Source organism: Thunnus maccoyii, chromosome 9 (genome assembly GCF_910596095.1).
Source record: "Thunnus maccoyii chromosome 9, fThuMac1.1, whole genome shotgun sequence".
Lineage (NCBI taxonomy): Eukaryota > Metazoa > Chordata > Actinopteri > Scombriformes > Scombridae > Thunnus > Thunnus maccoyii.
In genome coordinates, this window is record NC_056541.1 from 20,589,319 (window position 1) to 20,602,399 (window position 13,081).

The 13,081-nt window shown below is 38.6% G+C and overlaps 1 protein-coding gene across 4 annotated transcripts in view; it reads right to left on the reverse strand.

Moving 5' to 3' along the window:
- Positions 1-13,081, reverse strand: part of LOC121903656 (ceramide transfer protein) — a 28,117-nt gene that overhangs the window by 9,428 nt on the left and 5,608 nt on the right. For 3 of the 4 annotated variants that reach the window (XM_042420887.1, XM_042420886.1, XM_042420890.1), the window contains exons 4-7: positions 6,623-6,730; positions 6,192-6,330; positions 5,615-5,701; positions 4,008-4,165 (exon numbers count right to left, since the gene is read on the reverse strand). In XM_042420887.1, the coding sequence (XP_042276821.1) occupies positions 4,008-4,165; positions 5,615-5,701; positions 6,192-6,330; positions 6,623-6,730 (492 nt within the window). The remainder of the gene's footprint in view (positions 1-4,007; positions 4,166-5,614; positions 5,702-6,191; positions 6,331-6,622; positions 6,731-13,081) is intronic. The other variant, XM_042420889.1, reaches the window with a different exon arrangement.

The following is a 13,081-nucleotide window of genomic DNA, read 5'->3' on the forward strand; positions in this document are numbered from 1 at the left end:
CACACATTATAGTTCTACTTTTTAAAATGCTAATGGTAAATGTAACTTGCATGAAGCTTCAGTGGATAAGCATAACAGTTAACAATGGCACTTCATATGATCTGCTCACTGTAAGTGGGTTAATTTTTTTTGTCTACCATGAACAAAATCATTTCCTCATACAAATGGAAAAATAGGGCCACATGCCTTTATTTTTTGTGTTGGAATGAAATTAAATAATGAAACTTGGCCTGTTTGATATGCTAGTTACAGTGTTTTCTTGGTTGAGTCAATTTGAAAGTTAGACCAAAGCATTTCAACCTAAATAAAAGGCCTCAAGTTGGAAGTACAATCTGGGCTGTCTTTTTCTCTCAACGCTTCAATAGGTAGCTCTTGCCTTTCACCAGGCCCAAGGTCAGGGATCTTGGGCTTAAAAAGATTGGTGATCTAAACACTTCACTAATGAACAGTTATAGGCCCATATCAAACCTCCCGTTTTTAAGTTAAATCATTGAAAAAGCTGTTTTTCAACAGCTTGGCACTAAACAACTGTTTTGAAGTCTTCCAGTCAGGATTTCGACCACACCACAGCACTGAGACTGCTCTTGTTAAGGTCTTCAATGACACAGAATTTCAGTCTTGGTGTTATTGGATCTCAGTGCTGCATTCGATACAGTAGACCACAACATATTACTAGACCGACTGGAAAACTGGGTGGGACTTTCTGGCACAGTACTAAACTGGTTTGAATCCTACTTAAAGAACAGGGACTACTTTGTGTCTATAGGTAATTACACATCTGAGTGGACAAAAATGACATGCGGAGTTCCCCAAAGCTACATTCTGGGGCCTCTTCTGTTCAACATCTACATGCTCCCACTAGCTCAGATTATGGAAAACAACAAAATATTTTACAATAATTATACTAATGACACAAAAATTTACATAACCATATCACCAGGGGACTATAATCCCATATAAGCACCTAGTAAGTCAGTTAAACAAAAGGTAAAACTGAAGTAATTGTTTTTGGAGCCAAGGAAGAACAATTAAAATGTAAAAAGCCAAAAACCAAGCCAGAAATCTTGGTGTAGTCATGGACTCAGACCTGAATTTCAACAGCCACATTAAGATAATTACAAAGTCAGCCTACTATCACCTGAAGAGCATATCAAGGATTAAAGGACTTATATCTCAGCAGGATTTTAAAAAACTTGTCCATACATTTATCTTCAGTGGACTACTGTAACGGTGTCTTTACGGGTCTCCCTAAAAAAAAAAAAAGACAAAAAAAAAATCTATCAAACAGCTGCAGCTGATCCAGAACCCTGCTGCTCGAGTCCTCACTAAGACCAAAAAGGTGGATCACATCACTCCAGTTCTCAGACCATTACACTGGCTTCCTGTTTGTCAAATAATTTATTTTAAAATACTGGTTGGTTTAAAAATACTATTGGTTTAAAAAGCACTGAATGGTTTAGGGCCAAAATACATTTCTGATCTTCTGCTACATTATGAACCATCCAGACCTCTCAGATCTTGTGGGACAGGTCTCCTTTCTGTCCCCAAAGTCAAAACTAAACACGGAGAGGCAGCTTTCAGTTTTATGCTCCATATATCTTGAACAAACTCCAAGAAAAATGCAGGTCTGCTCTAACTCTCAGTTCTTTTAAATCAAGGCTGAAGACTTTTCTGTTTGTCACTGCCTTTTATTAAATGAAATTGAGGCTTCTGATTAATATCTTATGCCGCACTGTAACTTTTACTCTCCTGTTTTATCAGTCTTATTCTATTTTAGCTTATTTTTATTTTCTATTGAACTCTTTAATTGTATTTAAATGTCTTTTTTTATTGCCTTAGGTTGCTTTTACATTTTGTCTTGATGCCTTTTATGTTTTAAGTAAAGCATTTCAACAACACCCTGTTGTTGAAATGTGCTATACAAATAAAGTTGTCTTGCCTAATGTCTCACGTTCTGCCAGAGGCACATAAGCACACTTAAGACAAATGTTCTAGAAACAACAACACACTGCACTACACTAGAAAACTAGTGAGGTTGGATTATCTTCCAGAGCTACATCTTTAGACCACAGAAACCTGGCAAACCAGCTCAAGTACTTTTGGCTCATTTATCCGGACAGTGAGAGCAAATGAATCAAAATACTAAAAGATTTGCTAGGTTGACTTAGCTGAGCTGAAACCACTAAACAACTCTGCATTTAAAAAAAAAAAAAAAATCAATGCAATCCATCAGTATTGCTTTAAGAGAAAGCAAGCAAGCTGAAACAATTGCAGCTTTACTATAATATAAAATAATAGTGCTCACCAGAAAATACTTAAACGGAGGGAAGCCAGACAGAAAGAGCCCAAGTAAGGTGTTAACATGCAACAACTGGCACAAAATAAACAAGAAGATCCTGTTGTCAGCTGTGTGTAACAGCCAGGCAGACAGAAAGAAGACAGACACCTACTGTAAAGAAGCGGCTGCAGGTCTGTAAAGGTATCCAGTTCTGTGGCTGGTATTTTAGCTGCTCTGTCTTCCGTTGTAGCGAAGGCTTCAACAAACTACACCAAGAAGTCCGAGCAGTCATCTTCTAATTCACACCTTGTACGAGTATGAGTAGGCGTGTCTTGTTCTGTCGAGTGTTCTGTAACTATTTCTTTCCTTACTCCACATCAGCAGCTAAAACTCAGACATATAACTAAACACAGATAAGACTGAGGTAGTTTCACTCAAGCAGTCCAACATACTAAAGGCACTTCCCCGCTTTTGTACGTTTTAGGGTTGGGCAGCACGCCTTAACACATAGAAAAAGAAAAAAAGAAACTGGTTTGGCAACATCAGTTGAACTGATCAGGATGTAAGCATGTGGAGCTCTGAAGACCAAAGAGCATACCTTCACAGACACAGACAATGAATGGAGGAGTGTTACGGGAACTACAATAATTCTGATAAAAAAATAAAACAATCAAATAAGGTGATTTCATTATGGGCAACAGGTGCATTTGTACTACAGGCAAACATGTCTGAGTATCCTGAAACTGACAAATGACATAATATAGACATAAATGTTACAAGATACATCTGCAATTCACTGGCTTGTTGATAACTTCACAATAATTATAATAATAATTATTGGATAGAACTGTTTTATAGTAACAACTGTTGAGGTTGAAAAAAATACCTGCTTTTCAGCCACTTAGAAGTTGGAGAAGTCAAGATGCAAAATTAACTTTTATGTCCACCAGCCAAAATGGCTAATGTGAATGTTCAAATGTTACCAGCAGCTCAATGGTTTACCATTGTTTTGTTTGCCGGCTGAGTGAAGCAAATCCACCTAATTTTGTGCCCTTGAAGTGTGGAGTCACTTGAACTGTTTCTTTTTTTATGGTTTTTAATGTTGAGTAAGCAAATATTGTCTTTTTTTTTGGCTTTACATTCATCTGGGAGCTTCCCAGTTTCACCAGTCTACTAATGTAGTTGTGAGCAGCTGTTAGATAGGCCTAAAGGCCATCTTAACATTTACTCACTCTAAAAATACATACAGTATCGAGCACTTGCAAAAAAACAAATTGATTTATAAGACACATTTAAAGTCAAGAATGCATACAATAATTAACATGCAGAACATGAACACAATCTATAACAAAGAATTAAACATATCTCTATATAACCAAGGAGAGGTAACAGGCGGGAGAATGTATGATGAGTAATAGTTAGAAAGTTGGAGGCTTATCTTGTTCATTCAGTACAAATATTCAACACAGATAACAGTTTTTACATACTACAATCATGTCGGAGAGTATTGCACCACAGCCTTATCACCTGAAGAACAAAGCCTAAAAACACTTAACTCTCAGTTGTAAAGACCAAGTCCTTAAAGAAAATGGCAGAGGCAACAAATTCCTCAGTCTGAGCAGTAGCTGCTGTCACGCCCAATCAGGAAGCTGCCAATTATTCATGTGACACTTCAAGCCCTGTGAGTGACATTTACTTCAATCACTGTGTGTGGAATGCAGCTCTGTACCTTGTCCAGTCTCTTCTGCCAGCTGTCCTCTCGTTTGACCATCAGTTCGATGCAGTGGGACAAGGTGGACAGGATGCCGGCTGTAGTGGCCTTGAAGGTGATGGCCTCACCCTTGAAGTCTATACCGTTGATACCTTTGGGACTGGCAGGAGGAAACACTGGAAGACAGAAACAAAGTGAATATGACAGATGCCTCATGACTTGTCTGAAAAAGAAATTGAAAATTTTCACATTTAAAAGTGTTCCTAATCAGTTTTTACCGCCTAACAATAATGTTTTTTCATAGACATTCTCAAATGTATCTAATAATTTAGAGCTGCAACAATTAGTAGGGCTGCGAGGAAAAAAAATCAATTCTTAGATGCATCACAATGCAGACATGGACAATGCTGCATTGATTAACAAATGTCAAAATTCGATTTTCTAAATGTTAGTTAAGGCGATGTTGACGGAACGAAAAAGATGGAATTGCGAGGGCAGTGCAGCACCCAGAGCAGCGCACACACGCTAGAGTTCATCTTCACAAAAGGCAGTGGTTGCAAGCATGTTTTGATTTTATGACTAAATGATTACCTTTGTAAGGTGAGCGTGACGTATATTGTGAACTACCCACGCTGTTACTCAGAGACTAATGTTAGCGGAGCAGAGCAGCGAACTCCAGTAGTGACAAACAAGACCGGCTGACCAACAGACAACGCAGCACAAACAACTCAAACCATCTCTGAGGTGAAGAAAATAACTCGGTGCTGAGTCTGTTTCGCCTCAAAAACCCTGCACCCACTCAGCATGTTGAACGGTGATGGCTTCCCCCGGAGTGAACGGTACAACAGAGAAGCTGCTCTACACTGCTGGAGACGCTCTGCCCCTCCCTCTTTGTTGTTCTCACACAGGCAGGAGACTGTAAGATGCTTTCAAATGAATGAATTCATTCATTAATGCGGTTAACTTTTTAAAATGAAAAGGCTGCGGACCATTTATCTTATTTGCCAGTTATGTTTCATATTGTATTTCAGTGGAATAAGGATGCAGTGAAAGATTTTGGCAGACAGTAAACTGGAGTAAGAGACTGAAAATAGTCCCTCCTTTTCTATTCATTCGATCGAGAATTGGTTTTGAATCGAGAATTGATTCTGAATCAAATTGAGCACCAAATAATTGGAATCGAATCCAATCATGAGATTCCCAAAGATTCTCACCCTTAATGATTAGTCAATTAATTGATCAGTTGATGGAGAGAGAATTAAGTGGCAATTATTTTGATAATTGATTGATCGTTTTGAGTGATTTTTTGAGAAAAAAAAAGAAGTTAAAATTCTCTGGTTCCAGCTTCTTAACTGTGAATATTTTCTGGTTTCTTTAGTCCTCTGTGACAGTAAACTGAATATCTTTGGGTTGTGGACTGTTGGTCGGGACAAAACAAAACATTTAGGTCGCATCTTGGGCTTTGGGAAACGGTGATCAACCTTTTTCACTATTTTCTGACATTTTATACACCAAACAACTAATCAATTAATCAATAAAATAATTGACAGATTAATCAATAATGAAAATAATCGTTAGATGCTGCCCTATAATAATTAGCTATACAGTCTCTGCAGGATACTCACATTTCTCTTTGCTGCCGTTGTTGTTGTGATTATATTCACCGTCGGGTCTTGTAGTAGTAGGAAAGTCGTCTTCATCCTCCTCCACTACTGGAAAGAAAAACAATGTCGGTGTATTCCAATCTGATAAACTGAATTATAAAGCAAGATGAAGACTTTATATTGTAGATTACAGACAATTCTAATGCTCCGGCAAAAAAAAAAAAATCCTACGAAACTATGTGTTCGTTTAACCTACATAAGACTGCAAGTTCAATATGAAAGTGATTTTGAAGGCTACAAAGGTTCTTTCTCAGAGGTTAAAGAACCCCGAGTGGATATTGATTTTTGTTTCCTTTCTCAATGAGTCTTACCGACCACTCTCCTTCAACTCTGATACTGCATGAAACAAGTACAGAAGATCCTTATCTTTAAACTCTTTCCTCCAAACTATCTCCACACTGCTCTAAAAATCTAATTTTTTTGTCATCGTGAAAAAACAAAACCAATTTAAAACTCAAGTATGAAACATATTTTGCAAAATAAAGTTATCTCTTATAGCATAGAAGCACCTTAATACTTTATTTATGCCACAGGTTACCTCTGTCTCTCTGAAACTCATCTTTGGAGACAGCATCAGCACAGGAGTCAAAGTATTTCTGCAGGGTGTCCACTTGTCTGCACAGAATGTCCCGGAAGGTCTCCATTTCTGCTAGCTTCTCACACAACCTGTGCCCCTTCTGACCAGAGAAAAACACACGTAAATATGAAATTTTACGGTTCAGTTCTGTTGTTTCAACTATGAAGGAAAAAAAACTTTTTGCAGTTCCAACAGATGTACTGGACTGTGATTGGGGTTGCAAAGATTTACCGGCTCACAGCCTTGGATGGAAATGTTATATGTTATAAGTGTTTTCACTGTATATTTGGCCAAAGTTTGAACATGTATCAGTGGAGATACCTCAGTGAATTTGACATGACCCTCTACTACCCAATATATTCAGATTCATTCTCTGGTGAGCATGTATTTACCTTGAAGGAGGATGTGGATGTAGCAGACAAGGCACTGGCTGCGGAGGTAAGAGACAACATGGAACCATGACGCCTCAGACTGGTTTCTGAACCATAACCGGACTCGGCCTTCAATCCCGTGGGAGGGATGGCAGGAGTGTGAATAAAGAAGGAGGAAGATGGGAGAAGCAAAGAAGCGAGAACAGAAGATCAGTGAGGGCACAAAACACATTTAGCAATCTGCAATATAATAAGAAAGTCTGCAACTCATAAAAACAAGTCAAGAGACAGAGAGATGGGGAGATCAATTATAGCCAGTCAGCAGCACTGAGTAATGCTGACCTGGACCAGAGCAGGACCTACACCTACACAGACAAACAGTCTACTGAGAGGGACTGGGGTTGACAAGTAGACAAATGCACCAACCAGCCAGTAGACCTGATACGAGGCACGGTGGAAATAAATCACACTGTGGACAGATCTAGGCTTGAATGCGACTTTCTGGGGGAAAATATTGTTTATGTGTAATATGACAAAAGGGAGTGGCGATGACCATCTGTTCCACCAAAAAAGCCAACATATGACGAGCCAATGCCGGGAATGCCAATCAGCAAAATGACAGAAATTCATTATACATAGTGTGTTTGTATGTACACCCAGCCATCTCCACACAAATTAAATTATTCCTGTTCACTCCACCCAGAGCTGTTAGCTGCCGTCTACTGCATTAGACAGACAGCAAAATCATGACACAACAGTAAAGCTCCACACTTACAGCTTTACTTAAGCAACACTAATGTGAAACTAACACAGGAGGCAAAAGGCTGATATTCTTTTGCATATGAATAAGGAACAACAAAATACTGACAGTTTTTTTATATCATGGCCTTAGTGTCTAATTTCCATCTTGATTATAAAACTAACACTGCACGCTATTCTGGTTAGCTACCTGGCATGCAGAGGTACTTCTTAAGAACAGTGAGCGAACTGAAGGAGTCAGGTGAGCACACAGACACTCCTCTGCTAGAGGATATAACGACACAACAGGGTGACACACAGAGAATTTACACTGATGAACAGATAGTGAGCCGAGTGGTTGACTGTTAAAGACCAGGCCAACAGTTTGGGGGTAAAGGGTATGTTTACATTTATAAAATCATCTGATAACTGTGATATTAAGATTAAAATAACCAATTTAAGCTTTTACATAGTTAAAAGTAACACAATTTCACCCAATTACGGGGGTTTACAAAGAATTTACTCTGAAATATATGTGAAATGATAAGATTTAGCCAACTGTTATTTTAAAGTTAGAAAAAACAAATAGAAACTGTATGCAGCACCACAGCTGGAGTCATATAATATCAAATTCTCTGTCACACAATGTATGAACTGTAATCAAAATATAAAACACACAAGATACACATAATCAACATATACATGGTGAAAAGACAATGAACACTGTACAATAAAATGAAATTCAATTATACAAGAAAAATTCAGCCTCAAAAATGACCCAGTATAAAAAAAAAAAATTACACTCATGAAGCTAGAATCACAGCTGTTGTTATTAAAGAGCGGCCAAAGCTCAATTTTAAAAAAGCCTGTAGAAAATAATGAAGTGCTACTCAACTCGATGAGGTTTTCTTGTGGAAACACTGACTACAAACGTACAGTATACATATACTTACAACAGAAAGCTTTAAGCCAAAGCGTGTAACTGTCAGTTTCAAAAACAACATACTGTTTTGTGTGTCAGGATGGACTGTGACTGGCCGGTCGCATCACTGCTACACAACGCAGATTTTTGGAAAATAGGACACAGCTCTATTTTCCAGCTGCGACTTGAAGTGACAGAGGCTCACAAGGCAAAGCTGAGTGCCAGGCAAGTTATTTATGAATTTCAAATGGAAGTCAATGATTGTTTACTCTTTGGCTTGTGGTCTACTATGAATGTGCCTCAGCTGCAGCGTGTCTCCTTGATGGCTTTATAAATATTAACAATGTCTTGTTATCTACAGTTTTATTTCTGGATTGCTTTTTTATTGCACTTATAAAACAGTCCGCTTTACACTTTATCATTGTCAGTGTTGCCATAATCTCATAATCATTTGCTACGACATGTCAGACCTTAAACAAACACAATACGCAATGATGTTTACTTATTGACCTTTTGACACAACCGCATTTCAAACAGCTGAGAATGACAGTCAGGTATTTGCAGGTCTAAATAAATGTTTGACAAAAAGTGCTACAGAATGTAAAGCTGTTCTTACAACACTATTAAACACAAAATGATCAAATTATTCGTATAACATTTGCTGTAATTGCAACATTAAGTTGATCAGACTGAAACTATTATTGTGCGTGCTACAGGAAACCAACATTATTGCTAGTTTGAACAGAGACAAAGAGGAACTGATGGCACTGATGAAACATGAAGACCAATCTGTGACAACCCCAGAGACTGCCATCTTTATGCACCTGCTCAGCTGCATGACACAGCCATGCAAAGTAAACAGTAACACCCACTCAAACACAACACATGAAATGGCATCTTGTGCCCGCAGCTTTGTGATGGTAATGAGATCAGTGTACAGTGACTGACCATAGCAACCACTGATCACTTATATGTTGCTGCTTTGGAAATTACTTCTTATTAAAAACGCTGGTAGTCCAGCCCAAAGCCATAAGCTTGATTAAAAAAATGTGACAGATTTCTTACAATGACTAAAATGCAGTGCAGTTTAACGCTAGTCCATCAGTGCTAATAATGTGAAAAAACATTCAAACAGAAAACAATAATTTATGCACTGTATGGAAGAGAGCAAAGATGGGTCACAACACTGGCATACTAATTAAAGACTTCAGTGATGGGTGACAGTAAGCAAGCATCATGCCGACATGCTATAAGCCCACCATTCGGCCATTCCAACAGCCAAAGCAGAGCAGGACACTGCTGCAGTCCCGGCGGTTTGCTGGCCCCAACATGGCCCAGACGCTCCCCCAACACTCCCACTGTTCTGAAAATTCAGAGGCTTAAATCCAGTATTCCCGTTTCCCTGGACACAACTCACTGAAGAACAAGAGGGAAGAGGAGGAGGCGGAGAAGAAAAGCCACACAGCCTGAGCTTAGCTCATTAAGTAAAAGAAAGCACCAATAAGAGAGAAAAAGAAAAAAGGGGGGAAAGTAGTCGTTTGGTTCATAGCAGTCAGACGAGGTGTGGACACTGGCTGCTCCGTGAAGCGGGAGAGACGGACTGAGCCGAAAGGAAGACTCTTGTGATTCCTCGGCAGAGCGAAGCGGGTCTGCTTTAAGTCAGTTCTTCCGCAGGCAAACACACACGAGACACACACACACACACATATACATGGGCTCCACTCTGGCTGCGTACATACATCAACAGACCACACACCCTCATATGTGAAACCTTTTTATCCTGTCCATCTTTATGTGCAGCATCCATCACTGAGCAAGCAACCGTGAGTGTGTGTGTGAGTGTTTGTGTGTGTTTGTGTCTGAGCGTGCGAGGGAGAGAGGGATAGAAATGAAGGGTGCATGCATGAATGCATCAGAGAAAGCGACTAGGGCTGTCCGGGGCTGTTTGTGTGATAAACCAGTTAAGTACCAAACGGGTGGGCGAGTGAAGCAGCCTATTCTACATTATGACAGACAGAAAGAGACAGCGAGAGAGAGAGAGAGAGAAACAAACGGAGGCAGAGAGAGGAGAGAGTTGGGGGCAGGGAACAGTATTTGTGTTGTTAGTCTTCCTTTACTTCTATCTACCTGACTCCTTTTATCATTTCTTATTCTGATTCGCTGACATCCATTTGTCAAGACTACTCTGGGCTGAAAGCGTTTCGACTATGCCAACAACCAGCCTGAGGTAGTGGTGGAAAAAATGCGAGGGCTTTCCCCCGTTCCCTCCCATTTTCACCCCTCTGAACCTGGAGGAATGGAACAGTCTTCTCGGTATTATAGCGGGTTTTATGTGTCCCTCTTGATTTTTGTTGCTGCGAGAGCAGATGATTAGAAAAAAATGCCTAATTCATCAAGAGCTGCGCTTAAAGTCCCTACATTTCACACGACTTTTCCCTGCCGCTGACACAAACACTCCCACACGTAAAAACACAAATGGACTTTTTTTTCTCTCCTGAATAATAACAACAAAATTTAGTATTATGAATATGCAAATTATGGCTGTTTGCCTTTGCAAAGTGGCTTTTAAGAGGTATTTCAAAGCTGTAATCATGACTTGTTTGACCCATATCACCCAGCGTGAGTGAAGTATGAGTTTATAATACTGGAACAAAAAATTAAACAACACTACCAGAAGTGTTTTTACACAGTTTGAATTTGAATTAACTGTCCAGAGCTTTACTAGAGGATGCCAAACATTAAGATAAATGCTTAATGCTTTAGAGAAGAGGTTTAAGATAAAAATTACTAGTAACAAAAAAGGATTAAACTGAGGAAATGTTATTTTTCATCACACTGATGTCAGACAGATACTGTACATATGAATATGTTAATGAGATTCATTTCAGCACCAGGAAAGGAAACGAAAAGCTACAGATTAAATGTTAATATTTGCAGAATAAGTAATAAGTACTTTTTTTTTTTTTAAAGTGAGGCTATCCTTGTTATAAAAATGATGGTTGCACGGTGTATGAGTGTTACTATTTTACCTAGATCATGATGAATTGTTCCTGTCTTGTGCTGCAACATCAGCAGACTTATCAGCTAAGGTTAAAGGAAGTTCAGCATTATATTTGTAAAGAGGAAGATGTAGAAATTAAAATTTGTTAGAGACAGGGTGAGACATGTCATCTGGGGGCAGTTGGGCAGGATGGCTCCTGGACAGGAGAACTGAAAACGGACATGACGTTATCTATAAGTCTGTATTTGATAGATTAAGAAAAGAACTGTAACGCCCAAATAAGGCGTATAAAACCCTGTTATAAACGCTCCACTGGGAGCCTTCTCTTCGTTATCTCATCCTGTGTGTTGCATTGTGAAACGCTCCTTCTTGTAAGATAAATTCTGTTAAATTTTGATACTTCTGCTCCAGTCTCTATTATTTAATGGTCATTACAAAGAAATTCTTTTAACAATCCTTGCTCATGTAGGCTGCACTGATTCATAGAGAAACAAAAAATAGTGGTGAATATTGCATGATGCAAGTCCTTGTTTGTCCAGTTGGGAGCAGTGCAGTCACACTCACCTATCACACTGCAGCAGGTAGTGCTGCATTAAGCTTCCTGAGGTTACTATAGGGCACAGTCCAGACATAACCCTGAAATACTCTCACATATTTGCTAATGGACAAGAGACCTGTGGTCAGTCACACTCAACTGACATGGAAACACCCAGAAGCAGTAAGAAAAACCATCCACAGCACCGTTTTACCAGAGAAGCTCTTCTGATGAGAATTCATAGAATAATGGTTATTTTTTCAATGGTGGTGCATTTTGGGTAGTCTCTCAACCATTCTGTTTTTATGTGGCACATGCAAGCAAGAAAAATTACAACTTATTTCTTTCTGAGCCGGCAAGCTACAATATTTAAAAAAAAAAAAAAGTTCAGAGCACTCGTGCACTGGTGATGTTCCCTCATTTCTTGCTTTTCTCTCACAGACTCTGCAGTATAATTCACCCAAAATCACAGTAAGTAACATTAGTCATGTTTATTTAATGTCTGTGAGTTTTTCAGGAAATCAATCAAAACAAAATGAAACTAAACATATGGATAGCTACTTTAATATTTAGGCTACAGCATACCACTGAAAACTAAGCAACAAATTCAGTAAAGTCTGGTTAGCTGTACGGTACCAGCTAGTTTTTGCACAGATCAAAGCATTATCTGTTGCACACGTAATGAAATGAAGTTTTTCCATTCTCAAGTTAAATTCTACAGGTATCCTGATAAAACAAGGATGGACTAAAGCACATTTATTTGTTGGATCTTTCATATCTCTCAGGTTCTTGCAAAAAAAATGTTTGTTATAATGCTCCCATCCATAAACACACCTTAACACTTTTATCTCAGGTAGTTTAAGCCATGAGATTGAGATTTGAGAATTTGTTTGGTTGTTGTTTTATTATTATTGATAATAATAACAACAACAACAACAACTTGTATTGTTTGATTATTCTACATGTTTGCTTTATTTAGATTAGATTTCAATAGGATTTTTTTGGTGATAGTTATTTGTTTAGTTAAATTATTTGCTTGTTTAGCATATTTAGTTTGAAGTAACTAGTATTTTGTTTTGTTTTTATTTTGTTAAGTGAACTGAGTAAGACTACAGGCACCTGAGGTTATATAGGTAGGTACGCAGCTACAGGATCGGGATGCACCTGGGTAGGCCTGTTTTTTCACCAGAGTAAAGGAGGCAGCATGATCTCTTTTGTTTGCTTACTTGTCTTTGAGAAATAAACCTTTGCATAGACAATGGACTTTTTGCCTGCGTACACCAC